The following is a 22,687-nucleotide window of genomic DNA, read 5'->3' on the forward strand; positions in this document are numbered from 1 at the left end:
GCGCTGCAGTTAGCGCGCGCGTCGACCAATCGCGTGGCGAGCGCCGCAACTCGCTAGACTGCGATTGGCGCCCGTTTCGATGGCCAATTTGCATAAGGGAAAGCCCCCCGTGGCGAAGGCGGCGGAACGCCGATTGGCCGTTGCCGAGTCGCTCGAACGGCTCGCGCGCCTGCGATTGGCCGGCGCTTCGAGTGCTCATTTGCATAGCGGCGGCTTTAAAAGCGAGCGCGCCGACCAGCCGCCACACTCAGCTCGCAAACCCACCACAACCGCGACAACACGATGGCAGCATCAAAAGGCACGAAGAAGGCAGTCAAGAAGGCCGCGCCGGCCGAAAACAAAAAGAAGCGACGCGCCCGCCGAAAGGAGAGCTTCAGCATCTACATTTACAAGGTGCTCAAGCAGGTGCACCCCGACACCGGCATCTCCAGCAAGGCGATGAGCATCATGAACTCGTTCGTGAACGACATCTTCGAGCGAATCGCGTCCGAGGGCTCGCGCCTGGCAACCTACAACAAGCGGCACACGATCAGCAGCCGCGAAATCCAGACCGCCGTGCGACTGCTCTTGCCCGGCGAACTGGCCAAGCACGCCGTGTCGGAGGGCACCAAGGCCGTGACCAAATACACCAGCTCGAAGTAGTTTTTCGACGACGACGAAAAAAAAAACAGCGAAACGGCTCTTTTCAGAGCCACCCCTCGTGCTCGAAAGAGAAAAGCCACCACGCCCGTTCGCGGGCCCCATCGAAAAACACGTTTATTAATATTTTTATTATCAGACAAAGTTGTTGTTGTTGTTGTTGTTCGCTCGTTCGCAAATAGCGGCGAGAAGATCGAAATTTCGCTCGGGCCCCGGTCGCTCGAGTGCTTTCGGCGGCCGCGCGAGCTCGCAAAACGACGGGACGGCTACGCCCCACGACGGCCAGACCTGCGCCCTTGGGCGCGCCGCGGTTCCTGCGAGGCGCCAAGGCGACGAAAGGCGGCGGCGCGGGCCCGTCGCTCGCCGAACGGGCCGAACGAGGCGAGCAAACTCGCCAAAACGCGGCCCGGCAGCGTTTTGCCGAGGTTCGGCGACCGACCGCGAGCGAAGCTCGGCCACCACGCGCACGGCGACGCGACGGGGGGCTGCGGCGGCCGAAGACGCTCGTTTCGAGCCGCTGCCGAGCTCCGTCCGAGGTCGCGCGGCCGCGCCGCAGCAAGAAACGTGCTCGCGCCTTAGCACAGATTCGCCAGCAAAAGCCGCCGCCAGGCCGATCGCTCCGTTCGCGTCGTTTCGTTTCGGTTCGACAGCGAGCTATTTATAACGCGTCATAGCAGTGGCCGGGCTTTCATAGCGAAAAGCGAAATCGAACGAAGACCAACCAACATGACAGCCCAACAGCAACAGCAACAGTCCGCCGGCAAAGCCAAGAAGACGCCGAAGGCCGCGCCGCCGGCGCACCCCACCTACCGGGTCATGGTCGCCGCCGCCGTGGCCGCGACCAAGAACAAACGCGGCACGTCTCGCCAGGCCATCGTCAGCTACATACGGAGCAACTACGACGTAAAGGACGGCACGGCCAGCCGCAACGTCACCGCCGCCGTCAAGCGAATGACCGCCGACAAGACTCTCGCGCAGACCAAGGGCACGGGCGCGTCCGGCTCTTTCAAGCTTCCCGTCGCCGAGAAGAAGAAGAAGCCCGCCGCCGCCGCCGCCGCCGCTAAAAAGCCGGCCGCCGCCGCAGCAGCGAAGAAGAAGAAGCCCGCGGCCGGCCAGAAGAAGACCGGCACGCCGTCCAAAAACAAGCGGGCCGCGGCCAAGAAGTCGGCGCCCGCCGCCTCGAAGAAGGCCACGCCGAAAAAGGCAGCCAAGAAGCCCGCCGCGAAAAAGGCCACGACGGCGGCCAAGAAGCTCGCGGCCGCCAAGCCGAAGCCGAAGAAGCCCGCCGTGAAGAAGGTCGCCGCGAAAAAGTCGACGACGGCGAAAAAGGCCAGCAAGAAGTAGCCGGCGCGGCGTTGCGCCCGTCTGGCGCGCCCTCACACAACGGCTCTTTTCAGGGCCACCCGTTGTTTCAGTCGAGAGAGATTCCCGGGGTCGGGGTAATTACGAAGCCGGCAGGTGGCCGGGCGGCGTCGCTCGCGATCGACCGCCCTTCGACGTTCGGCGCCCCGCGGCGAAGCACGAAACGAGCGGGGTGCGCGCGCTGCACGCCGATTGGTCGCGGCGGTGAAAATGCGCCAAAGCGCGCTTTCGCGTTTCGCTCGCGTCCGACTCGGCCCGTATAAAGGCGCGCGCCGGCCGAAGTCGAGCACATTCTTCAGCGGACAGCGAAGCAGCAACAACAACTCACTCACTTATCAGCAACATGTCAGGACGAGGCAAAGGCGGAAAAGGCTTGGGAAAGGGGGGCGCGAAACGACATCGCAAGGTTCTGCGCGACAACATCCAGGGTATCACGAAGCCCGCGATCAGGCGTCTCGCTCGACGGGGCGGCGTCAAACGAATCTCCGGCCTTATCTACGAAGAGACTCGCGGCGTGCTCAAGGTCTTTCTCGAGAACGTGATTCGCGACGCGGTCACCTACACCGAACATGCAAAACGGAAGACCGTAACCGCGCTCGACGTCGTCTACGCTTTGAAGCGCCAAGGGCGAACGCTGTACGGCTTCGGCGGTTAGGCGGCGGGCCACGCAGGCGACAGCAACACAATCGGCCCTTTTCAGGGCCACCCGTTTAACGCAAGAGAGAGTTACTTAGACCGGCACGCCGCGCGATGTTTTTTTCGCCGCCGAATCGACTCGCCTTCCCGGCCTCGCTCGGCGCCGTTTCATTGGCGCTCAGCGGAGCGCGCTCATTGGCCGCGCGCCGGCGCGCCAATTCTTCGACCAACGGCAAGCGACGCAGTGGCAGTATAAAAGGCGCTTCGAACCGAGCGACGACATCAGTTTCAGTGGAACGTCGTCGCAGTAAACAAGCAGACCAAGCAAAAAGCAAAGAAATGGCAAGAACCAAGCAGACAGCTCGAAAGTCGACAGGAGGCAAGGCGCCTCGCAAGCAGCTCGCCACCAAGGCCGCCCGCAAAAGTGCGCCGGCCACGGGCGGCGTCAAGAAGCCCCACCGTTATCGACCGGGGACAGTCGCGCTGCGCGAGATCAGGCGTTACCAGAAGTCGACCGAGCTGCTCATTCGCAAGCTGCCCTTCCAGCGACTCGTGCGCGAAATCGCGCAGGACTTCAAGACCGACCTCCGCTTTCAGGGCAGCGCCGTGATGGCCCTGCAGGAGGCCAGCGAAGCTTACCTCGTCGGTCTGTTCGAGGACACCAACTTGTGCGCGATCCACGCCAAGCGCGTGACCATCATGCCGAAAGACATCCAGCTGGCCAGGCGAATTCGAGGCGAGAGGGCCTAGGCGAACGCAGCAGCGTGCCGCACCACACAAACGGCTCTTTTCAGAGCCACCCGTTCAACAAGAAAGAGTTCCGAGTAACGTCGGCCGGCGCCGCGCGATTGGCCGACCGGCCGTGCGACGTTCTTTTGCCGCCGAAGCGACCCGCGCTCTCGGCCTCGTTTCGAGAAAGCTAGCCGGTCGGGCAAAAGAGGGAAACCCCCCACTGGCTGCGACAGGCAAGAGAGAAAGAGGCGCGCCGATCGGCCAGCGCGACGTTCTTTTGCCGCCGAAGCGACTCGCGCTCTCGGCCTCGTTTCGAGAAAGCTAGCAGGTCGCGAAAAAAGAGGGAAACCCCCCACTGGCTGCGACACAGCGAGGAGCGGCGGTTGGTTCGCGCACGTGTGTTTGCCGAAAATTGGCAACGAGGGCGCGGCGCAAAATGACGACGAAAACATTCGAAGTCCGGGCATCTCTCTGCAATTCTGTTCGGGTGGCTCTGAAAAGAGCCGTTTCGAGTTTTTTCGTTCGCGCCGTCGTCGTTGCTCAGGCCTTCTTCGAGGTCTTTTTGGGCAAAAGCACGGCCTGGATGTTGGGCAGCACGCCGCCCTGAGCGATCGTGACGCCGCCGAGCAGCTTGTTGAGTTCCTCGTCGTTGCGAATGGCCAGCTGCAAGTGGCGCGGGATGATTCGGGTTTTCTTGTTGTCTCGCGCGGCGTTGCCGGCCAATTCCAACACCTCGGCGCTCAAGTACTCGAGCACGGCGGCCATGTAGACAGGCGCGCCGGCGCCGACGCGCTCCGAGTAGTGACCCTGGCGGAGAAGTCGATGCACGCGGCCGACGGGGAACTGCAGGCCCGCGCGCGACGAGCGGCTCTTCGGCTTTGCCTTCGCTTTGCCTCCGGCGTTTCCTTTACCTCGTCCTGACATGTTGATTCGTAGTTGCGGTTGGTGCTTCAAAGTAAGACTGTGAGGCCGTCGCCGCTCGAGTCGCTTTATATATGCTGCAGTTTTGCGCGCGCCGACCGGTCGTCGACCAATCGCGCGGCGCGCGCCGCAACTCGCTCGACTGCGATTGGTGCCCGTTTCGATGGCCAATTTGCATAAGGGAAAGCCCCCCGTTGTTTCGTATGCGCTGCAGTTAGCGCGCGCGTCGACCAATCGCGTGGCGAGCGCCGCAACTCGCTAGACTGCGATTGGCGCCCGTTTCGATGGCCAATTTGCATAAGGGAAAGCCCCCCGTGGCGAAGGCGGCGAAACGCCGATTGGCCGTTGCCGAGTCGCTCGAACGGCTCGCGCGCCTGCGATTGGCCGGCGCTTCGAGTGCTCATTTGCATAGCGGCGGCTTTAAAAGCGAGCGCGCCGACCAGCCGCCACACTCAGCTCGCAAACCCACCACAACCGCGACAACACGATGGCAGCATCAAAAGGCACGAAGAAGGCAGTCAAGAAGGCCGCGCCGGCCGAAAACAAAAAGAAGCGACGCGCCCGCCGAAAGGAGAGCTTCAGCATCTACATTTACAAGGTGCTCAAGCAGGTGCACCCCGACACCGGCATCTCCAGCAAGGCGATGAGCATCATGAACTCGTTCGTGAACGACATCTTCGAGCGAATCGCGTCCGAGGGCTCGCGCCTGGCAACCTACAACAAGCGGCACACGATCAGCAGCCGCGAAATCCAGACCGCCGTGCGACTGCTCTTGCCCGGCGAACTGGCCAAGCACGCCGTGTCGGAGGGCACCAAGGCCGTGACCAAATACACCAGCTCGAAGTAGTTTTTCGACGACGACGAAAAAAAAAACAGCGAAACGGCTCTTTTCAGAGCCACCCCTCGTGCTCGAAAGAGAAAAGCCACCACGCCCGTTCGCGGGCCCCATCGAAAAACACGTTTATTAATATTTTTATTATCAGACAAAGTTGTTGTTGTTGTTGTTCGCTCGTTCGCAAATAGCGGCGAGAAGATCGAAATTTCGCTCGGGCCCCGGTCGCTCGAGTGCTTTCGGCGGCCGCGCGAGCTCGCAAAACGACGGGACGGCTACGCCCCACGACGGCCAGACCTGCGCCCTTGGGCGCGCCGCGGTTCCTGCGAGGCGCCAAGGCGACGAAAGGCGGCGGCGCGGGCCCGTCGCTCGCCGAACGGGCCGAACGAGGCGAGCAAACTCGCCAAAACGCGGCCCGGCAGCGTTTTGCCGAGGTTCGGCGACCGACCGCGAGCGAAGCTCGGCCACCACGCGCACGGCGACGCGACGGGGGGCTGCGGCGGCCGAAGACGCTCGTTTCGAGCCGCTGCCGAGCTCCGTCCGAGGTCGCGCGGCCGCGCCGCAGCAAGAAACGTGCTCGCGCCTTAGCACAGATTCGCCAGCAAAAGCCGCCGCCAGGCCGATCGCTCCGTTCGCGTCGTTTCGTTTCGGTTCGACAGCGAGCTATTTATAACGCGTCATAGCAGTGGCCGGGCTTTCATAGCGAAAAGCGAAATCGAACGAAGACCAACCAACATGACAGCCCAACAGCAACAGCAACAGTCCGCCGGCAAAGCCAAGAAGACGCCGAAGGCCGCGCCGCCGGCGCACCCCACCTACCGGGTCATGGTCGCCGCCGCCGTGGCCGCGACCAAGAACAAACGCGGCACGTCTCGCCAGGCCATCGTCAGCTACATACGGAGCAACTACGACGTAAAGGACGGCACGGCCAGCCGCAACGTCACCGCCGCCGTCAAGCGAATGACCGCCGACAAGACTCTCGCGCAGACCAAGGGCACGGGCGCGTCCGGCTCTTTCAAGCTTCCCGTCGCCGAGAAGAAGAAGAAGCCCGCCGCCGCCGCCGCCGCCGCTAAAAAGCCGGCCGCCGCCGCAGCAGCGAAGAAGAAGAAGCCCGCGGCCGGCCAGAAGAAGACCGGCACGCCGTCCAAAAACAAGCGGGCCGCGGCCAAGAAGTCGGCGCCCGCCGCCTCGAAGAAGGCCACGCCGAAAAAGGCAGCCAAGAAGCCCGCCGCGAAAAAGGCCACGACGGCGGCCAAGAAGCTCGCGGCCGCCAAGCCGAAGCCGAAGAAGCCCGCCGTGAAGAAGGTCGCCGCGAAAAAGTCGACGACGGCGAAAAAGGCCAGCAAGAAGTAGCCGGCGCGGCGTTGCGCCCGTCTGGCGCGCCCTCACACAACGGCTCTTTTCAGGGCCACCCGTTGTTTCAGTCGAGAGAGATTCCCGGGGTCGGGGTAATTACGAAGCCGGCAGGTGGCCGGGCGGCGTCGCTCGCGATCGACCGCCCTTCGACGTTCGGCGCCCCGCGGCGAAGCACGAAACGAGCGGGGTGCGCGCGCTGCACGCCGATTGGTCGCGGCGGTGAAAATGCGCCAAAGCGCGCTTTCGCGTTTCGCTCGCGTCCGACTCGGCCCGTATAAAGGCGCGCGCCGGCCGAAGTCGAGCACATTCTTCAGCGGACAGCGAAGCAGCAACAACAACTCACTCACTTATCAGCAACATGTCAGGACGAGGCAAAGGCGGAAAAGGCTTGGGAAAGGGGGGCGCGAAACGACATCGCAAGGTTCTGCGCGACAACATCCAGGGTATCACGAAGCCCGCGATCAGGCGTCTCGCTCGACGGGGCGGCGTCAAACGAATCTCCGGCCTTATCTACGAAGAGACTCGCGGCGTGCTCAAGGTCTTTCTCGAGAACGTGATTCGCGACGCGGTCACCTACACCGAACATGCAAAACGGAAGACCGTAACCGCGCTCGACGTCGTCTACGCTTTGAAGCGCCAAGGGCGAACGCTGTACGGCTTCGGCGGTTAGGCGGCGGGCCACGCAGGCGACAGCAACACAATCGGCCCTTTTCAGGGCCACCCGTTTAACGCAAGAGAGAGTTACTTAGACCGGCACGCCGCGCGATGTTTTTTTCGCCGCCGAATCGACTCGCCTTCCCGGCCTCGCTCGGCGCCGTTTCATTGGCGCTCAGCGGAGCGCGCTCATTGGCCGCGCGCCGGCGCGCCAATTCTTCGACCAACGGCAAGCGACGCAGTGGCAGTATAAAAGGCGCTTCGAACCGAGCGACGACATCAGTTTCAGTGGAACGTCGTCGCAGTAAACAAGCAGACCAAGCAAAAAGCAAAGAAATGGCAAGAACCAAGCAGACAGCTCGAAAGTCGACAGGAGGCAAGGCGCCTCGCAAGCAGCTCGCCACCAAGGCCGCCCGCAAAAGTGCGCCGGCCACGGGCGGCGTCAAGAAGCCCCACCGTTATCGACCGGGGACAGTCGCGCTGCGCGAGATCAGGCGTTACCAGAAGTCGACCGAGCTGCTCATTCGCAAGCTGCCCTTCCAGCGACTCGTGCGCGAAATCGCGCAGGACTTCAAGACCGACCTCCGCTTTCAGGGCAGCGCCGTGATGGCCCTGCAGGAGGCCAGCGAAGCTTACCTCGTCGGTCTGTTCGAGGACACCAACTTGTGCGCGATCCACGCCAAGCGCGTGACCATCATGCCGAAAGACATCCAGCTGGCCAGGCGAATTCGAGGCGAGAGGGCCTAGGCGAACGCAGCAGCGTGCCGCACCACACAAACGGCTCTTTTCAGAGCCACCCGTTCAACAAGAAAGAGTTCCGAGTAACGTCGGCCGGCGCCGCGCGATTGGCCGACCGGCCGTGCGACGTTCTTTTGCCGCCGAAGCGACCCGCGCTCTCGGCCTCGTTTCGAGAAAGCTAGCCGGTCGGGCAAAAGAGGGAAACCCCCCACTGGCTGCGACAGGCAAGAGAGAAAGAGGCGCGCCGATCGGCCAGCGCGACGTTCTTTTGCCGCCGAAGCGACTCGCGCTCTCGGCCTCGTTTCGAGAAAGCTAGCAGGTCGCGAAAAAAGAGGGAAACCCCCCACTGGCTGCGACACAGCGAGGAGCGGCGGTTGGTTCGCGCACGTGTGTTTGCCGAAAATTGGCAACGAGGGCGCGGCGCAAAATGACGACGAAAACATTCGAAGTCCGGGCATCTCTCTGCAATTCTGTTCGGGTGGCTCTGAAAAGAGCCGTTTCGAGTTTTTTCGTTCGCGCCGTCGTCGTTGCTCAGGCCTTCTTCGAGGTCTTTTTGGGCAAAAGCACGGCCTGGATGTTGGGCAGCACGCCGCCCTGAGCGATCGTGACGCCGCCGAGCAGCTTGTTGAGTTCCTCGTCGTTGCGAATGGCCAGCTGCAAGTGGCGCGGGATGATTCGGGTTTTCTTGTTGTCTCGCGCGGCGTTGCCGGCCAATTCCAACACCTCGGCGCTCAAGTACTCGAGCACGGCGGCCATGTAGACAGGCGCGCCGGCGCCGACGCGCTCCGAGTAGTGACCCTGGCGGAGAAGTCGATGCACGCGGCCGACGGGGAACTGCAGGCCCGCGCGCGACGAGCGGCTCTTCGGCTTTGCCTTCGCTTTGCCTCCGGCGTTTCCTTTACCTCGTCCTGACATGTTGATTCGTAGTTGCGGTTGGTGCTTCAAAGTAAGACTGTGAGGCCGTCGCCGCTCGAGTCGCTTTATATATGCTGCAGTTTTGCGCGCGCCGACCGGTCGTCGACCAATCGCGCGGCGCGCGCCGCAACTCGCTCGACTGCGATTGGTGCCCGTTTCGATGGCCAATTTGCATAAGGGAAAGCCCCCCGTTGTTTCGTATGCGCTGCAGTTAGCGCGCGCGTCGACCAATCGCGTGGCGAGCGCCGCAACTCGCTAGACTGCGATTGGCGCCCGTTTCGATGGCCAATTTGCATAAGGGAAAGCCCCCCGTGGCGAAGGCGGCGAAACGCCGATTGGCCGTTGCCGAGTCGCTCGAACGGCTCGCGCGCCTGCGATTGGCCGGCGCTTCGAGTGCTCATTTGCATAGCGGCGGCTTTAAAAGCGAGCGCGCCGACCAGCCGCCACACTCAGCTCGCAAACCCACCACAACCGCGACAACACGATGGCAGCATCAAAAGGCACGAAGAAGGCAGTCAAGAAGGCCGCGCCGGCCGAAAACAAAAAGAAGCGACGCGCCCGCCGAAAGGAGAGCTTCAGCATCTACATTTACAAGGTGCTCAAGCAGGTGCACCCCGACACCGGCATCTCCAGCAAGGCGATGAGCATCATGAACTCGTTCGTGAACGACATCTTCGAGCGAATCGCGTCCGAGGGCTCGCGCCTGGCAACCTACAACAAGCGGCACACGATCAGCAGCCGCGAAATCCAGACCGCCGTGCGACTGCTCTTGCCCGGCGAACTGGCCAAGCACGCCGTGTCGGAGGGCACCAAGGCCGTGACCAAATACACCAGCTCGAAGTAGTTTTTCGACGACGACGAAAAAAAAAACAGCGAAACGGCTCTTTTCAGAGCCACCCCTCGTGCTCGAAAGAGAAAAGCCACCACGCCCGTTCGCGGGCCCCATCGAAAAACACGTTTATTAATATTTTTATTATCAGACAAAGTTGTTGTTGTTGTTGTTCGCTCGTTCGCAAATAGCGGCGAGAAGATCGAAATTTCGCTCGGGCCCCGGTCGCTCGAGTGCTTTCGGCGGCCGCGCGAGCTCGCAAAACGACGGGACGGCTACGCCCCACGACGGCCAGACCTGCGCCCTTGGGCGCGCCGCGGTTCCTGCGAGGCGCCAAGGCGACGAAAGGCGGCGGCGCGGGCCCGTCGCTCGCCGAACGGGCCGAACGAGGCGAGCAAACTCGCCAAAACGCGGCCCGGCAGCGTTTTGCCGAGGTTCGGCGACCGACCGCGAGCGAAGCTCGGCCACCACGCGCACGGCGACGCGACGGGGGGCTGCGGCGGCCGAAGACGCTCGTTTCGAGCCGCTGCCGAGCTCCGTCCGAGGTCGCGCGGCCGCGCCGCAGCAAGAAACGTGCTCGCGCCTTAGCACAGATTCGCCAGCAAAAGCCGCCGCCAGGCCGATCGCTCCGTTCGCGTCGTTTCGTTTCGGTTCGACAGCGAGCTATTTATAACGCGTCATAGCAGTGGCCGGGCTTTCATAGCGAAAAGCGAAATCGAACGAAGACCAACCAACATGACAGCCCAACAGCAACAGCAACAGTCCGCCGGCAAAGCCAAGAAGACGCCGAAGGCCGCGCCGCCGGCGCACCCCACCTACCGGGTCATGGTCGCCGCCGCCGTGGCCGCGACCAAGAACAAACGCGGCACGTCTCGCCAGGCCATCGTCAGCTACATACGGAGCAACTACGACGTAAAGGACGGCACGGCCAGCCGCAACGTCACCGCCGCCGTCAAGCGAATGACCGCCGACAAGACTCTCGCGCAGACCAAGGGCACGGGCGCGTCCGGCTCTTTCAAGAGGCCAGCGAAGCTTACCTCGTCGGTCTGTTCGAGGACACCAACTTGTGCGCGATCCACGCCAAGCGCGTGACCATCATGCCGAAAGACATCCAGCTGGCCAGGCGAATTCGAGGCGAGAGGGCCTAGGCGAACGCAGCAGCGTGCCGCACCACACAAACGGCTCTTTTCAGAGCCACCCGTTCAACAAGAAAGAGTTCCGAGTAACGTCGGCCGGCGCCGCGCGATTGGCCGACCGGCCGTGCGACGTTCTTTTGCCGCCGAAGCGACCCGCGCTCTCGGCCTCGTTTCGAGAAAGCTAGCCGGTCGGGCAAAAGAGGGAAACCCCCCACTGGCTGCGACAGGCAAGAGAGAAAGAGGCGCGCCGATCGGCCAGCGCGACGTTCTTTTGCCGCCGAAGCGACTCGCGCTCTCGGCCTCGTTTCGAGAAAGCTAGCAGGTCGCGAAAAAAGAGGGAAACCCCCCACTGGCTGCGACACAGCGAGGAGCGGCGGTTGGTTCGCGCACGTGTGTTTGCCGAAAATTGGCAACGAGGGCGCGGCGCAAAATGACGACGAAAACATTCGAAGTCCGGGCATCTCTCTGCAATTCTGTTCGGGTGGCTCTGAAAAGAGCCGTTTCGAGTTTTTTCGTTCGCGCCGTCGTCGTTGCTCAGGCCTTCTTCGAGGTCTTTTTGGGCAAAAGCACGGCCTGGATGTTGGGCAGCACGCCGCCCTGAGCGATCGTGACGCCGCCGAGCAGCTTGTTGAGTTCCTCGTCGTTGCGAATGGCCAGCTGCAAGTGGCGCGGGATGATTCGGGTTTTCTTGTTGTCTCGCGCGGCGTTGCCGGCCAATTCCAACACCTCGGCGCTCAAGTACTCGAGCACGGCGGCCATGTAGACAGGCGCGCCGGCGCCGACGCGCTCCGAGTAGTGACCCTGGCGGAGAAGTCGATGCACGCGGCCGACGGGGAACTGCAGGCCCGCGCGCGACGAGCGGCTCTTCGGCTTTGCCTTCGCTTTGCCTCCGGCGTTTCCTTTACCTCGTCCTGACATGTTGATTCGTAGTTGCGGTTGGTGCTTCAAAGTAAGACTGTGAGGCCGTCGCCGCTCGAGTCGCTTTATATATGCTGCAGTTTTGCGCGCGCCGACCGGTCGTCGACCAATCGCGCGGCGCGCGCCGCAACTCGCTCGACTGCGATTGGTGCCCGTTTCGATGGCCAATTTGCATAAGGGAAAGCCCCCCGTTGTTTCGTATGCGCTGCAGTTAGCGCGCGCGTCGACCAATCGCGTGGCGAGCGCCGCAACTCGCTAGACTGCGATTGGCGCCCGTTTCGATGGCCAATTTGCATAAGGGAAAGCCCCCCGTGGCGAAGGCGGCGAAACGCCGATTGGCCGTTGCCGAGTCGCTCGAACGGCTCGCGCGCCTGCGATTGGCCGGCGCTTCGAGTGCTCATTTGCATAGCGGCGGCTTTAAAAGCGAGCGCGCCGACCAGCCGCCACACTCAGCTCGCAAACCCACCACAACCGCGACAACACGATGGCAGCATCAAAAGGCACGAAGAAGGCAGTCAAGAAGGCCGCGCCGGCCGAAAACAAAAAGAAGCGACGCGCCCGCCGAAAGGAGAGCTTCAGCATCTACATTTACAAGGTGCTCAAGCAGGTGCACCCCGACACCGGCATCTCCAGCAAGGCGATGAGCATCATGAACTCGTTCGTGAACGACATCTTCGAGCGAATCGCGTCCGAGGGCTCGCGCCTGGCAACCTACAACAAGCGGCACACGATCAGCAGCCGCGAAATCCAGACCGCCGTGCGACTGCTCTTGCCCGGCGAACTGGCCAAGCACGCCGTGTCGGAGGGCACCAAGGCCGTGACCAAATACACCAGCTCGAAGTAGTTTTTCGACGACGACGAAAAAAAAAACAGCGAAACGGCTCTTTTCAGAGCCACCCCTCGTGCTCGAAAGAGAAAAGCCACCACGCCCGTTCGCGGGCCCCATCGAAAAACACGTTTATTAATATTTTTATTATCAGACAAAGTTGTTGTTGTTGTTGTTCGCTCGTTCGCAAATAGCGGCGAGAAGATCGAAATTTCGCTCGGGCCCCGGTCGCTCGAGTGCTTTCGGCGGCCGCGCGAGCTCGCAAAACGACGGGACGGCTACGCCCCACGACGGCCAGACCTGCGCCCTTGGGCGCGCCGCGGTTCCTGCGAGGCGCCAAGGCGACGAAAGGCGGCGGCGCGGGCCCGTCGCTCGCCGAACGGGCCGAACGAGGCGAGCAAACTCGCCAAAACGCGGCCCGGCAGCGTTTTGCCGAGGTTCGGCGACCGACCGCGAGCGAAGCTCGGCCACCACGCGCACGGCGACGCGACGGGGGGCTGCGGCGGCCGAAGACGCTCGTTTCGAGCCGCTGCCGAGCTCCGTCCGAGGTCGCGCGGCCGCGCCGCAGCAAGAAACGTGCTCGCGCCTTAGCACAGATTCGCCAGCAAAAGCCGCCGCCAGGCCGATCGCTCCGTTCGCGTCGTTTCGTTTCGGTTCGACAGCGAGCTATTTATAACGCGTCATAGCAGTGGCCGGGCTTTCATAGCGAAAAGCGAAATCGAACGAAGACCAACCAACATGACAGCCCAACAGCAACAGCAACAGTCCGCCGGCAAAGCCAAGAAGACGCCGAAGGCCGCGCCGCCGGCGCACCCCACCTACCGGGTCATGGTCGCCGCCGCCGTGGCCGCGACCAAGAACAAACGCGGCACGTCTCGCCAGGCCATCGTCAGCTACATACGGAGCAACTACGACGTAAAGGACGGCACGGCCAGCCGCAACGTCACCGCCGCCGTCAAGCGAATGACCGCCGACAAGACTCTCGCGCAGACCAAGGGCACGGGCGCGTCCGGCTCTTTCAAGCTTCCCGTCGCCGAGAAGAAGAAGAAGCCCGCCGCCGCCGCCGCCGCCGCTAAAAAGCCGGCCGCCGCCGCAGCAGCGAAGAAGAAGAAGCCCGCGGCCGGCCAGAAGAAGACCGGCACGCCGTCCAAAAACAAGCGGGCCGCGGCCAAGAAGTCGGCGCCCGCCGCCTCGAAGAAGGCCACGCCGAAAAAGGCAGCCAAGAAGCCCGCCGCGAAAAAGGCCACGACGGCGGCCAAGAAGCTCGCGGCCGCCAAGCCGAAGCCGAAGAAGCCCGCCGTGAAGAAGGTCGCCGCGAAAAAGTCGACGACGGCGAAAAAGGCCAGCAAGAAGTAGCCGGCGCGGCGTTGCGCCCGTCTGGCGCGCCCTCACACAACGGCTCTTTTCAGGGCCACCCGTTGTTTCAGTCGAGAGAGATTCCCGGGGTCGGGGTAATTACGAAGCCGGCAGGTGGCCGGGCGGCGTCGCTCGCGATCGACCGCCCTTCGACGTTCGGCGCCCCGCGGCGAAGCACGAAACGAGCGGGGTGCGCGCGCTGCACGCCGATTGGTCGCGGCGGTGAAAATGCGCCAAAGCGCGCTTTCGCGTTTCGCTCGCGTCCGACTCGGCCCGTATAAAGGCGCGCGCCGGCCGAAGTCGAGCACATTCTTCAGCGGACAGCGAAGCAGCAACAACAACTCACTCACTTATCAGCAACATGTCAGGACGAGGCAAAGGCGGAAAAGGCTTGGGAAAGGGGGGCGCGAAACGACATCGCAAGGTTCTGCGCGACAACATCCAGGGTATCACGAAGCCCGCGATCAGGCGTCTCGCTCGACGGGGCGGCGTCAAACGAATCTCCGGCCTTATCTACGAAGAGACTCGCGGCGTGCTCAAGGTCTTTCTCGAGAACGTGATTCGCGACGCGGTCACCTACACCGAACATGCAAAACGGAAGACCGTAACCGCGCTCGACGTCGTCTACGCTTTGAAGCGCCAAGGGCGAACGCTGTACGGCTTCGGCGGTTAGGCGGCGGGCCACGCAGGCGACAGCAACACAATCGGCCCTTTTCAGGGCCACCCGTTTAACGCAAGAGAGAGTTACTTAGACCGGCACGCCGCGCGATGTTTTTTTCGCCGCCGAATCGACTCGCCTTCCCGGCCTCGCTCGGCGCCGTTTCATTGGCGCTCAGCGGAGCGCGCTCATTGGCCGCGCGCCGGCGCGCCAATTCTTCGACCAACGGCAAGCGACGCAGTGGCAGTATAAAAGGCGCTTCGAACCGAGCGACGACATCAGTTTCAGTGGAACGTCGTCGCAGTAAACAAGCAGACCAAGCAAAAAGCAAAGAAATGGCAAGAACCAAGCAGACAGCTCGAAAGTCGACAGGAGGCAAGGCGCCTCGCAAGCAGCTCGCCACCAAGGCCGCCCGCAAAAGTGCGCCGGCCACGGGCGGCGTCAAGAAGCCCCACCGTTATCGACCGGGGACAGTCGCGCTGCGCGAGATCAGGCGTTACCAGAAGTCGACCGAGCTGCTCATTCGCAAGCTGCCCTTCCAGCGACTCGTGCGCGAAATCGCGCAGGACTTCAAGACCGACCTCCGCTTTCAGGGCAGCGCCGTGATGGCCCTGCAGGAGGCCAGCGAAGCTTACCTCGTCGGTCTGTTCGAGGACACCAACTTGTGCGCGATCCACGCCAAGCGCGTGACCATCATGCCGAAAGACATCCAGCTGGCCAGGCGAATTCGAGGCGAGAGGGCCTAGGCGAACGCAGCAGCGTGCCGCACCACACAAACGGCTCTTTTCAGAGCCACCCGTTCAACAAGAAAGAGTTCCGAGTAACGTCGGCCGGCGCCGCGCGATTGGCCGACCGGCCGTGCGACGTTCTTTTGCCGCCGAAGCGACCCGCGCTCTCGGCCTCGTTTCGAGAAAGCTAGCCGGTCGGGCAAAAGAGGGAAACCCCCCACTGGCTGCGACAGGCAAGAGAGAAAGAGGCGCGCCGATCGGCCAGCGCGACGTTCTTTTGCCGCCGAAGCGACTCGCGCTCTCGGCCTCGTTTCGAGAAAGCTAGCAGGTCGCGAAAAAAGAGGGAAACCCCCCACTGGCTGCGACACAGCGAGGAGCGGCGGTTGGTTCGCGCACGTGTGTTTGCCGAAAATTGGCAACGAGGGCGCGGCGCAAAATGACGACGAAAACATTCGAAGTCCGGGCATCTCTCTGCAATTCTGTTCGGGTGGCTCTGAAAAGAGCCGTTTCGAGTTTTTTCGTTCGCGCCGTCGTCGTTGCTCAGGCCTTCTTCGAGGTCTTTTTGGGCAAAAGCACGGCCTGGATGTTGGGCAGCACGCCGCCCTGAGCGATCGTGACGCCGCCGAGCAGCTTGTTGAGTTCCTCGTCGTTGCGAATGGCCAGCTGCAAGTGGCGCGGGATGATTCGGGTTTTCTTGTTGTCTCGCGCGGCGTTGCCGGCCAATTCCAACACCTCGGCGCTCAAGTACTCGAGCACGGCGGCCATGTAGACAGGCGCGCCGGCGCCGACGCGCTCCGAGTAGTGACCCTGGCGGAGAAGTCGATGCACGCGGCCGACGGGGAACTGCAGGCCCGCGCGCGACGAGCGGCTCTTCGGCTTTGCCTTCGCTTTGCCTCCGGCGTTTCCTTTACCTCGTCCTGACATGTTGATTCGTAGTTGCGGTTGGTGCTTCAAAGTAAGACTGTGAGGCCGTCGCCGCTCGAGTCGCTTTATATATGCTGCAGTTTTGCGCGCGCCGACCGGTCGTCGACCAATCGCGCGGCGCGCGCCGCAACTCGCTCGACTGCGATTGGTGCCCGTTTCGATGGCCAATTTGCATAAGGGAAAGCCCCCCGTTGTTTCGTATGCGCTGCAGTTAGCGCGCGCGTCGACCAATCGCGTGGCGAGCGCCGCAACTCGCTAGACTGCGATTGGCGCCCGTTTCGATGGCCAATTTGCATAAGGGAAAGCCCCCCGTGGCGAAGGCGGCGAAACGCCGATTGGCCGTTGCCGAGTCGCTCGAACGGCTCGCGCGCCTGCGATTGGCCGGCGCTTCGAGTGCTCATTTGCATAGCGGCGGCTTTAAAAGCGAGCGCGCCGACCAGCCGCCACACTCAGCTCGCAAACCCACCACAACCGCGACAACACGATGGCAGCATCAAAAGGCACGAAGAAGGCAGTCAAGAAGGCCGCGCCGGCCGAAAACAAAAAGAAGCGACGCGCCCGCCGAAAGGAGAGCTTCAGCATCTACATTTACAAGGTGCTCAAGCAGGTGCACCCCGACACCGGCATCTCCAGCAAGGCGATGAGCATCATGAACTCGTTCGTGAACGACATCTTCGAGCGAATCGCGTCCGAGGGCTCGCGCCTGGCAACCTACAACAAGCGGCACACGATCAGCAGCCGCGAAATCCAGACCGCCGTGCGACTGCTCTTGCCCGGCGAACTGGCCAAGCACGCCGTGTCGGAGGGCACCAAGGCCGTGACCAAATACACCAGCTCGAAGTAGTTTTTCGACGACGACGAAAAAAAAAACAGCGAAACGGCTCTTTTCAGAGCCACCCCTCGTGCTCGAAAGAGAAAAGCCACCACGCCCGTTCGCGGGCCCCATCGAAAAACACGTTTATTAATATTTTTATTATCAGACAAAGTTGTTGTTGTTGTTGTTCGCTCGTTCGCAAATAGCGGCGAGAAGATCGAAATTTCGCTCGGGCCCCGGTCGCTCGAGTGCTTTCGGCGGCCGCGCGAGCTCGCAAAACGACGGGACGGCTACGCCCCACGACGGCCAGACCTGCGCCCTTGGGCGCGCCGCGGTTCCTGCGAGGCGCCAAGGCGACGAAAGGCGGCGGCGCGGGCCCGTCGCTCGCCGAACGGGCCGAACGAGGCGAGCAAACTCGCCAAAACGCGGCCCGGCAGCGTTTTGCCGAGGTTCGGCGACCGACCGCGAGCGAAGCTCGGCCACCACGCGCACGGCGACGCGACGGGGGGCTGCGGCGGCCGAAGACGCTCGTTTCGAGCCGCTGCCGAGCTCCGTCCGAGGTCGCGCGGCCGCGCCGCAGCAAGAAACGTGCTCGCGCCTTAGCACAGATTCGCCAGCAAAAGCCGCCGCCAGGCCGATCGCTCCGTTCGCGTCGTTTCGTTTCGGTTCGACAGCGAGCTATTTATAACGCGTCATAGCAGTGGCCGGGCTTTCATAGCGAAAAGCGAAATCGAACGAAGACCAACCAACATGACAGCCCAACAGCAACAGCAACAGTCCGCCGGCAAAGCCAAGAAGACGCCGAAGGCCGCGCCGCCGGCGCACCCCACCTACCGGGTCATGGTCGCCGCCGCCGTGGCCGCGACCAAGAACAAACGCGGCACGTCTCGCCAGGCCATCGTCAGCTACATACGGAGCAACTACGACGTAAAGGACGGCACGGCCAGCCGCAACGTCACCGCCGCCGTCAAGCGAATGACCGCCGACAAGACTCTCGCGCAGACCAAGGGCACGGGCGCGTCCGGCTCTTTCAAGCTTCCCGTCGCCGAGAAGAAGAAGAAGCCCGCCGCCGCCGCCGCCGCCGCTAAAAAGCCGGCCGCCGCCGCAGCAGCGAAGAAGAAGAAGCCCGCGGCCGGCCAGAAGAAGACCGGCACGCCGTCCAAAAACAAGCGGGCCGCGGCCAAGAAGTCGGCGCCCGCCGCCTCGAAGAAGGCCACGCCGAAAAAGGCAGCCAAGAAGCCCGCCGCGAAAAAGGCCACGACGGCGGCCAAGAAGCTCGCGGCCGCCAAGCCGAAGCCGAAGAAGCCCGCCGTGAAGAAGGTCGCCGCGAAAAAGTCGACGACGGCGAAAAAGGCCAGCAAGAAGTAGCCGGCGCGGCGTTGCGCCCGTCTGGCGCGCCCTCACACAACGGCTCTTTTCAGGGCCACCCGTTGTTTCAGTCGAGAGAGATTCCCGGGGTCGGGGTAATTACGAAGCCGGCAGGTGGCCGGGCGGCGTCGCTCGCGATCGACCGCCCTTCGACGTTCGGCGCCCCGCGGCGAAGCACGAAACGAGCGGGGTGCGCGCGCTGCACGCCGATTGGTCGCGGCGGTGAAAATGCGCCAAAGCGCGCTTTCGCGTTTCGCTCGCGTCCGACTCGGCCCGTATAAAGGCGCGCGCCGGCCGAAGTCGAGCACATTCTTCAGCGGACAGCGAAGCAGCAACAACAACTCACTCACTTATCAGCAACATGTCAGGACGAGGCAAAGGCGGAAAAGGCTTGGGAAAGGGGGGCGCGAAACGACATCGCAAGGTTCTGCGCGACAACATCCAGGGTATCACGAAGCCCGCGATCAGGCGTCTCGCTCGACGGGGCGGCGTCAAACGAATCTCCGGCCTTATCTACGAAGAGACTCGCGGCGTGCTCAAGGTCTTTCTCGAGAACGTGATTCGCGACGCGGTCACCTACACCGAACATGCAAAACGGAAGACCGTAACCGCGCTCGACGTCGTCTACGCTTTGAAGCGCCAAGGGCGAACGCTGTACGGCTTCGGCGGTTAGGCGGCGGGCCACGCAGGCGACAGCAACACAATCGGCCCTTTTCAGGGCCACCCGTTTAACGCAAGAGAGAGTTACTTAGACCGGCACGCCGGGCGATGTTTTTTTCGCCGCCGAATCGACTCGCCTTCCCGGCCTCGCTCGGCGCCGTTTCATTGGCGCTCAGCGGAGCGCGCTCATTGGCCGCGCGCCGGCGCGCCAATTCTTCGACCAACGGCAAGCGACGCAGTGGCAGTATAAAAGGCGCTTCGAACCGAGCGACGACATCAGTTTCAGTGGAACGTCGTCGCAGTAAACAAGCAGACCAAGCAAAAAGCAAAGAAATGGCAAGAACCAAGCAGACAGCTCGAAAGTCGACAGGAGGCAAGGCGCCTCGCAAGCAGCTCGCCACCAAGGCCGCCCGCAAAAGTGCGCCGGCCACGGGCGGCGTCAAGAAGCCCCACCGTTATCGACCGGGGACAGTCGCGCTGCGCGAGATCAGGCGTTACCAGAAGTCGACCGAGCTGCTCATTCGCAAGCTGCCCTTCCAGCGACTCGTGCGCGAAATCGCGCAGGACTTCAAGACCGACCTCCGCTTTCAGGGCAGCGCCGTGATGGCCCTGCAGGAGGCCAGCGAAGCTTACCTCGTCGGTCTGTTCGAGGACACCAACTTGTGCGCGATCCACGCCAAGCGCGTGACCATCATGCCGAAAGACATCCAGCTGGCCAGGCGAATTCGAGGCGAGAGGGCCTAGGCGAACGCAGCAGCGTGCCGCACCACACAAACGGCTCTTTTCAGAGCCACCCGTTCAACAAGAAAGAGTTCCGAGTAACGTCGGCCGGCGCCGCGCGATTGGCCGACCGGCCGTGCGACGTTCTTTTGCCGCCGAAGCGACCCGCGCTCTCGGCCTCGTTTCGAGAAAGCTAGCCGGTCGGGCAAAAGAGGGAAACCCCCCACTGGCTGCGACAGGCAAGAGAGAAAGAGGCGCGCCGATCGGCCAGCGCGACGTTCTTTTGCCGCCGAAGCGACTCGCGCTCTCGGCCTCGTTTCGAGAAAGCTAGCAGGTCGCGAAAAAAGAGGGAAACCCCCCACTGGCTGCGACACAGCGAGGAGCGGCGGTTGGTTCGCGCACGTGTGTTTGCCGAGAATTGGCAACGAGGGCGCGGCGCAAAATGACGACGAAAACATTCGAAGTCCGGGCATCTCTCTGCAATTCTGTTCGGGTGGCTCTGAAAAGAGCCGTTTCGAGTTTTTTCGTTCGCGCCGTCGTCGTTGCTCAGGCCTTCTTCGAGGTCTTTTTGGGCAAAAGCACGGCCTGGATGTTGGGCAGCACGCCGCCCTGAGCGATCGTGACGCCGCCGAGCAGCTTGTTGAGTTCCTCGTCGTTGCGAATGGCCAGCTGCAAGTGGCGCGGGATGATTCGGGTTTTCTTGTTGTCTCGCGCGGCGTTGCCGGCCAATTCCAACACCTCGGCGCTCAAGTACTCGAGCACGGCGGCCATGTAGACAGGCGCGCCGGCGCCGACGCGCTCCGAGTAGTGACCCTGGCGGAGAAGTCGATGCACGCGGCCGACGGGGAACTGCAGGCCCGCGCGCGACGAGCGGCTCTTCGGCTTTGCCTTCGCTTTGCCTCCGGCGTTTCCTTTACCTCGTCCTGACATGTTGATTCGTAGTTGCGGTTGGTGCTTCAAAGTAAGACTGTGAGGCCGTCGCCGCTCGAGTCGCTTTATATATGCTGCAGTTTTGCGCGCGCCGACCGGTCGTCGACCAATCGCGCGGCGCGCGCCGCAACTCGCTCGACTGCGATTGGTGCCCGTTTCGATGGCCAATTTGCATAAGGGAAAGCCCCCCGTTGTTTCGTATGCGCTGCAGTTAGCGCGCGCGTCGACCAATCGCGTGGCGAGCGCCGCAACTCGCTAGACTGCGATTGGCGCCCGTTTCGATGGCCAATTTGCATAAGGGAAAGCCCCCCGTGGCGAAGGCGGCGGAACGCCGATTGGCCGTTGCCGAGTCGCTCGAACGGCTCGCGCGCCTGCGATTGGCCGGCGCTTCGAGTGCTCATTTGCATAGCGGCGGCTTTAAAAGCGAGCGCGCCGACCAGCCGCCACACTCAGCTCGCAAACCCACCACAACCGCGACAACACGATGGCAGCATCAAAAGGCACGAAGAAGGCAGTCAAGAAGGCCGCGCCGGCCGAAAACAAAAAGAAGCGACGCGCCCGCCGAAAGGAGAGCTTCAGCATCTACATTTACAAGGTGCTCAAGCAGGTGCACCCCGACACCGGCATCTCCAGCAAGGCGATGAGCATCATGAACTCGTTCGTGAACGACATCTTCGAGCGAATCGCGTCCGAGGGCTCGCGCCTGGCAACCTACAACAAGCGGCACACGATCAGCAGCCGCGAAATCCAGACCGCCGTGCGACTGCTCTTGCCCGGCGAACTGGCCAAGCACGCCGTGTCGGAGGGCACCAAGGCCGTGACCAAATACACCAGCTCGAAGTAGTTTTTCGACGACGACGAAAAAAAAAACAGCGAAACGGCTCTTTTCAGAGCCACCCCTCGTGCTCGAAAGAGAAAAGCCACCACGCCCGTTCGCGGGCCCCATCGAAAAACACGTTTATTAATATTTTTATTATCAGACAAAGTTGTTGTTGTTGTTGTTCGCTCGTTCGCAAATAGCGGCGAGAAGATCGAAATTTCGCTCGGGCCCCGGTCGCTCGAGTGCTTTCGGCGGCCGCGCGAGCTCGCAAAACGACGGGACGGCTACGCCCCACGACGGCCAGACCTGCGCCCTTGGGCGCGCCGCGGTTCCTGCGAGGCGCCAAGGCGACGAAAGGCGGCGGCGCGGGCCCGTCGCTCGCCGAACGGGCCGAACGAGGCGAGCAAACTCGCCAAAACGCGGCCCGGCAGCGTTTTGCCGAGGTTCGGCGACCGACCGCGAGCGAAGCTCGGCCACCACGCGCACGGCGACGCGACGGGGGGCTGCGGCGGCCGAAGACGCTCGTTTCGAGCCGCTGCCGAGCTCCGTCCGAGGTCGCGCGGCCGCGCCGCAGCAAGAAACGTGCTCGCGCCTTAGCACAGATTCGCCAGCAAAAGCCGCCGCCAGGCCGATCGCTCCGTTCGCGTCGTTTCGTTTCGGTTCGACAGCGAGCTATTTATAACGCGTCATAGCAGTGGCCGGGCTTTCATAGCGAAAAGCGAAATCGAACGAAGACCAACCAACATGACAGCCCAACAGCAACAGCAACAGTCCGCCGGCAAAGCCAAGAAGACGCCGAAGGCCGCGCCGCCGGCGCACCCCACCTACCGGGTCATGGTCGCCGCCGCCGTGGCCGCGACCAAGAACAAACGCGGCACGTCTCGCCAGGCCATCGTCAGCTACATACGGAGCAACTACGACGTAAAGGACGGCACGGCCAGCCGCAACGTCACCGCCGCCGTCAAGCGAATGACCGCCGACAAGACTCTCGCGCAGACCAAGGGCACGGGCGCGTCCGGCTCTTTCAAGCTTCCCGTCGCCGAGAAGAAGAAGAAGCCCGCCGCCGCCGCCGCCGCCGCTAAAAAGCCGGCCGCCGCCGCAGCAGCGAAGAAGAAGAAGCCCGCGGCCGGCCAGAAGAAGACCGGCACGCCGTCCAAAAACAAGCGGGAGACGGCCAAGAAGTCGGCGCCCGCCGCCTCGAAGAAGGCCACGCCG

At 62.8% G+C, this 22,687-nt stretch overlaps 17 protein-coding genes across 17 annotated transcripts; 12 read left to right on the forward strand and 5 right to left on the reverse strand.

Annotated features, from left to right (window-relative positions):
• The first annotated feature begins 282 nt into the window (after positions 1–282).
• LOC145760226 (histone H2B.1-like) lies at positions 283–642 on the forward strand. Its single transcript, XM_082574101.1, has one exon. The coding sequence runs from the start codon at positions 283–285 to the stop codon at positions 640–642; it is 360 nt and encodes a 119-aa protein (XP_082430227.1).
• Positions 643–1,365: 723 nt separating this feature from the next.
• Positions 1,366–1,983, forward strand: LOC145760227 (uncharacterized). Its single transcript, XM_082574102.1, has one exon. It carries the CDS (start codon positions 1,366–1,368, stop codon positions 1,981–1,983), a length of 618 nt encoding a protein of 205 aa, XP_082430228.1.
• A 361-nt stretch (positions 1,984–2,344) lies between these two features.
• On the forward strand, positions 2,345–7,148 carry LOC145760105 (uncharacterized). Its single transcript, XM_082573975.1, has 3 exons — positions 2,345–2,637; positions 2,946–3,305; positions 6,800–7,148. The coding sequence occupies exons 1-3, from the start codon at positions 2,345–2,347 to the stop codon at positions 7,146–7,148; spliced, it is 1,002 nt and encodes a 333-aa protein (XP_082430101.1).
• Positions 3,910–4,293, reverse strand: LOC145759505 (histone H2A). The gene has a single exon (XM_082573345.1). It carries the CDS (start codon positions 4,291–4,293, stop codon positions 3,910–3,912), a length of 384 nt encoding a protein of 127 aa, XP_082429471.1.
• Positions 5,858–6,475, forward strand: LOC145759507 (uncharacterized). The gene has a single exon (XM_082573347.1). The coding sequence runs from the start codon at positions 5,858–5,860 to the stop codon at positions 6,473–6,475; it is 618 nt and encodes a 205-aa protein (XP_082429473.1).
• Positions 7,149–7,468: 320 nt separating the features above from the next.
• On the forward strand, positions 7,469–7,879 carry LOC145760228 (histone H3). The gene has a single exon (XM_082574103.1). The coding sequence runs from the start codon at positions 7,469–7,471 to the stop codon at positions 7,877–7,879; it is 411 nt and encodes a 136-aa protein (XP_082430229.1).
• A 522-nt stretch (positions 7,880–8,401) lies between these two features.
• Positions 8,402–8,785, reverse strand: LOC145760229 (histone H2A). Its single transcript, XM_082574105.1, has one exon. The coding sequence runs from the start codon at positions 8,783–8,785 to the stop codon at positions 8,402–8,404; it is 384 nt and encodes a 127-aa protein (XP_082430231.1).
• Positions 8,786–9,269: 484 nt separating this feature from the next.
• On the forward strand, positions 9,270–9,629 carry LOC145760230 (histone H2B.1-like). The gene has a single exon (XM_082574106.1). The coding sequence runs from the start codon at positions 9,270–9,272 to the stop codon at positions 9,627–9,629; it is 360 nt and encodes a 119-aa protein (XP_082430232.1).
• Positions 9,630–11,284: 1,655 nt separating this feature from the next.
• LOC145760231 (histone H2A) lies at positions 11,285–11,668 on the reverse strand. The gene has a single exon (XM_082574107.1). It carries the CDS (start codon positions 11,666–11,668, stop codon positions 11,285–11,287), a length of 384 nt encoding a protein of 127 aa, XP_082430233.1.
• Positions 11,669–12,152: 484 nt separating this feature from the next.
• Positions 12,153–12,512, forward strand: LOC145760232 (histone H2B.1-like). Its single transcript, XM_082574108.1, has one exon. The coding sequence runs from the start codon at positions 12,153–12,155 to the stop codon at positions 12,510–12,512; it is 360 nt and encodes a 119-aa protein (XP_082430234.1).
• Positions 12,513–13,232: 720 nt separating this feature from the next.
• Positions 13,233–13,850, forward strand: LOC145760233 (uncharacterized). Its single transcript, XM_082574109.1, has one exon. It carries the CDS (start codon positions 13,233–13,235, stop codon positions 13,848–13,850), a length of 618 nt encoding a protein of 205 aa, XP_082430235.1.
• Positions 13,851–14,211: 361 nt separating this feature from the next.
• On the forward strand, positions 14,212–19,015 carry LOC145760107 (uncharacterized). The gene is made up of 3 exons (XM_082573977.1): positions 14,212–14,504; positions 14,813–15,172; positions 18,667–19,015. The coding sequence occupies exons 1-3, from the start codon at positions 14,212–14,214 to the stop codon at positions 19,013–19,015; spliced, it is 1,002 nt and encodes a 333-aa protein (XP_082430103.1).
• On the reverse strand, positions 15,777–16,160 carry LOC145759508 (histone H2A). The gene has a single exon (XM_082573348.1). It carries the CDS (start codon positions 16,158–16,160, stop codon positions 15,777–15,779), a length of 384 nt encoding a protein of 127 aa, XP_082429474.1.
• LOC145759509 (uncharacterized) lies at positions 17,725–18,342 on the forward strand. Its single transcript, XM_082573349.1, has one exon. The coding sequence runs from the start codon at positions 17,725–17,727 to the stop codon at positions 18,340–18,342; it is 618 nt and encodes a 205-aa protein (XP_082429475.1).
• Positions 19,016–19,335: 320 nt separating the features above from the next.
• Positions 19,336–19,746, forward strand: LOC145760234 (histone H3). The gene has a single exon (XM_082574110.1). The coding sequence runs from the start codon at positions 19,336–19,338 to the stop codon at positions 19,744–19,746; it is 411 nt and encodes a 136-aa protein (XP_082430236.1).
• A 522-nt stretch (positions 19,747–20,268) lies between these two features.
• Positions 20,269–20,652, reverse strand: LOC145760235 (histone H2A). The gene has a single exon (XM_082574111.1). The coding sequence runs from the start codon at positions 20,650–20,652 to the stop codon at positions 20,269–20,271; it is 384 nt and encodes a 127-aa protein (XP_082430237.1).
• A 484-nt stretch (positions 20,653–21,136) lies between these two features.
• On the forward strand, positions 21,137–21,496 carry LOC145760237 (histone H2B.1-like). Its single transcript, XM_082574112.1, has one exon. It carries the CDS (start codon positions 21,137–21,139, stop codon positions 21,494–21,496), a length of 360 nt encoding a protein of 119 aa, XP_082430238.1.
• Positions 21,497–22,687: the final 1,191 nt, after the last annotated feature.

Source organism: Corella eumyota, chromosome 7, assembly GCF_963082875.1.
Source record: "Corella eumyota chromosome 7, kaCorEumy4.1, whole genome shotgun sequence".
Taxonomy (NCBI): Eukaryota; Metazoa; Chordata; class Ascidiacea; order Phlebobranchia; family Corellidae; genus Corella; species Corella eumyota.

What these genes read in the sequence shown, in the direction of transcription:
- LOC145760237 (XM_082574112.1), top strand. Translation starts at nt 21,137, where the DNA reads ATGGCAGCATCAAAAGGCACGAAGAAGGCAGTCAAGAAGGCCGCGCCG.
- LOC145759505 (XM_082573345.1), bottom strand. Translation starts at nt 4,293, where the DNA reads ATGTCAGGACGAGGTAAAGGAAACGCCGGAGGCAAAGCGAAGGCAAAG.
- LOC145760229 (XM_082574105.1), bottom strand. Translation starts at nt 8,785, where the DNA reads ATGTCAGGACGAGGTAAAGGAAACGCCGGAGGCAAAGCGAAGGCAAAG.
- LOC145760227 (XM_082574102.1), top strand. Translation starts at nt 1,366, where the DNA reads ATGACAGCCCAACAGCAACAGCAACAGTCCGCCGGCAAAGCCAAGAAG.
- LOC145760107 (XM_082573977.1), top strand. Translation starts at nt 14,212, where the DNA reads ATGTCAGGACGAGGCAAAGGCGGAAAAGGCTTGGGAAAGGGGGGCGCG. An exon ending in AAGCGCCAAGGGCGAACGCT is followed by an intron (nt 14,505 to 14,812) that starts GTACGGCTTCGG and finishes ACGTCGTCGCAG; the next exon opens with TAAACAAGCAGACCAAGCAA. An exon ending in CTGTTCGAGGACACCAACTT is followed by an intron (nt 15,173 to 18,666) that starts GTGCGCGATCCA and finishes TTCAGCGGACAG; the next exon opens with CGAAGCAGCAACAACAACTC.
- LOC145759509 (XM_082573349.1), top strand. Translation starts at nt 17,725, where the DNA reads ATGACAGCCCAACAGCAACAGCAACAGTCCGCCGGCAAAGCCAAGAAG.
- LOC145760232 (XM_082574108.1), top strand. Translation starts at nt 12,153, where the DNA reads ATGGCAGCATCAAAAGGCACGAAGAAGGCAGTCAAGAAGGCCGCGCCG.
- LOC145760231 (XM_082574107.1), bottom strand. Translation starts at nt 11,668, where the DNA reads ATGTCAGGACGAGGTAAAGGAAACGCCGGAGGCAAAGCGAAGGCAAAG.
- LOC145760226 (XM_082574101.1), top strand. Translation starts at nt 283, where the DNA reads ATGGCAGCATCAAAAGGCACGAAGAAGGCAGTCAAGAAGGCCGCGCCG.
- LOC145759508 (XM_082573348.1), bottom strand. Translation starts at nt 16,160, where the DNA reads ATGTCAGGACGAGGTAAAGGAAACGCCGGAGGCAAAGCGAAGGCAAAG.
- LOC145760228 (XM_082574103.1), top strand. Translation starts at nt 7,469, where the DNA reads ATGGCAAGAACCAAGCAGACAGCTCGAAAGTCGACAGGAGGCAAGGCG.
- LOC145760233 (XM_082574109.1), top strand. Translation starts at nt 13,233, where the DNA reads ATGACAGCCCAACAGCAACAGCAACAGTCCGCCGGCAAAGCCAAGAAG.
- LOC145759507 (XM_082573347.1), top strand. Translation starts at nt 5,858, where the DNA reads ATGACAGCCCAACAGCAACAGCAACAGTCCGCCGGCAAAGCCAAGAAG.
- LOC145760230 (XM_082574106.1), top strand. Translation starts at nt 9,270, where the DNA reads ATGGCAGCATCAAAAGGCACGAAGAAGGCAGTCAAGAAGGCCGCGCCG.
- LOC145760234 (XM_082574110.1), top strand. Translation starts at nt 19,336, where the DNA reads ATGGCAAGAACCAAGCAGACAGCTCGAAAGTCGACAGGAGGCAAGGCG.
- LOC145760235 (XM_082574111.1), bottom strand. Translation starts at nt 20,652, where the DNA reads ATGTCAGGACGAGGTAAAGGAAACGCCGGAGGCAAAGCGAAGGCAAAG.
- LOC145760105 (XM_082573975.1), top strand. Translation starts at nt 2,345, where the DNA reads ATGTCAGGACGAGGCAAAGGCGGAAAAGGCTTGGGAAAGGGGGGCGCG. An exon ending in AAGCGCCAAGGGCGAACGCT is followed by an intron (nt 2,638 to 2,945) that starts GTACGGCTTCGG and finishes ACGTCGTCGCAG; the next exon opens with TAAACAAGCAGACCAAGCAA. An exon ending in CTGTTCGAGGACACCAACTT is followed by an intron (nt 3,306 to 6,799) that starts GTGCGCGATCCA and finishes TTCAGCGGACAG; the next exon opens with CGAAGCAGCAACAACAACTC.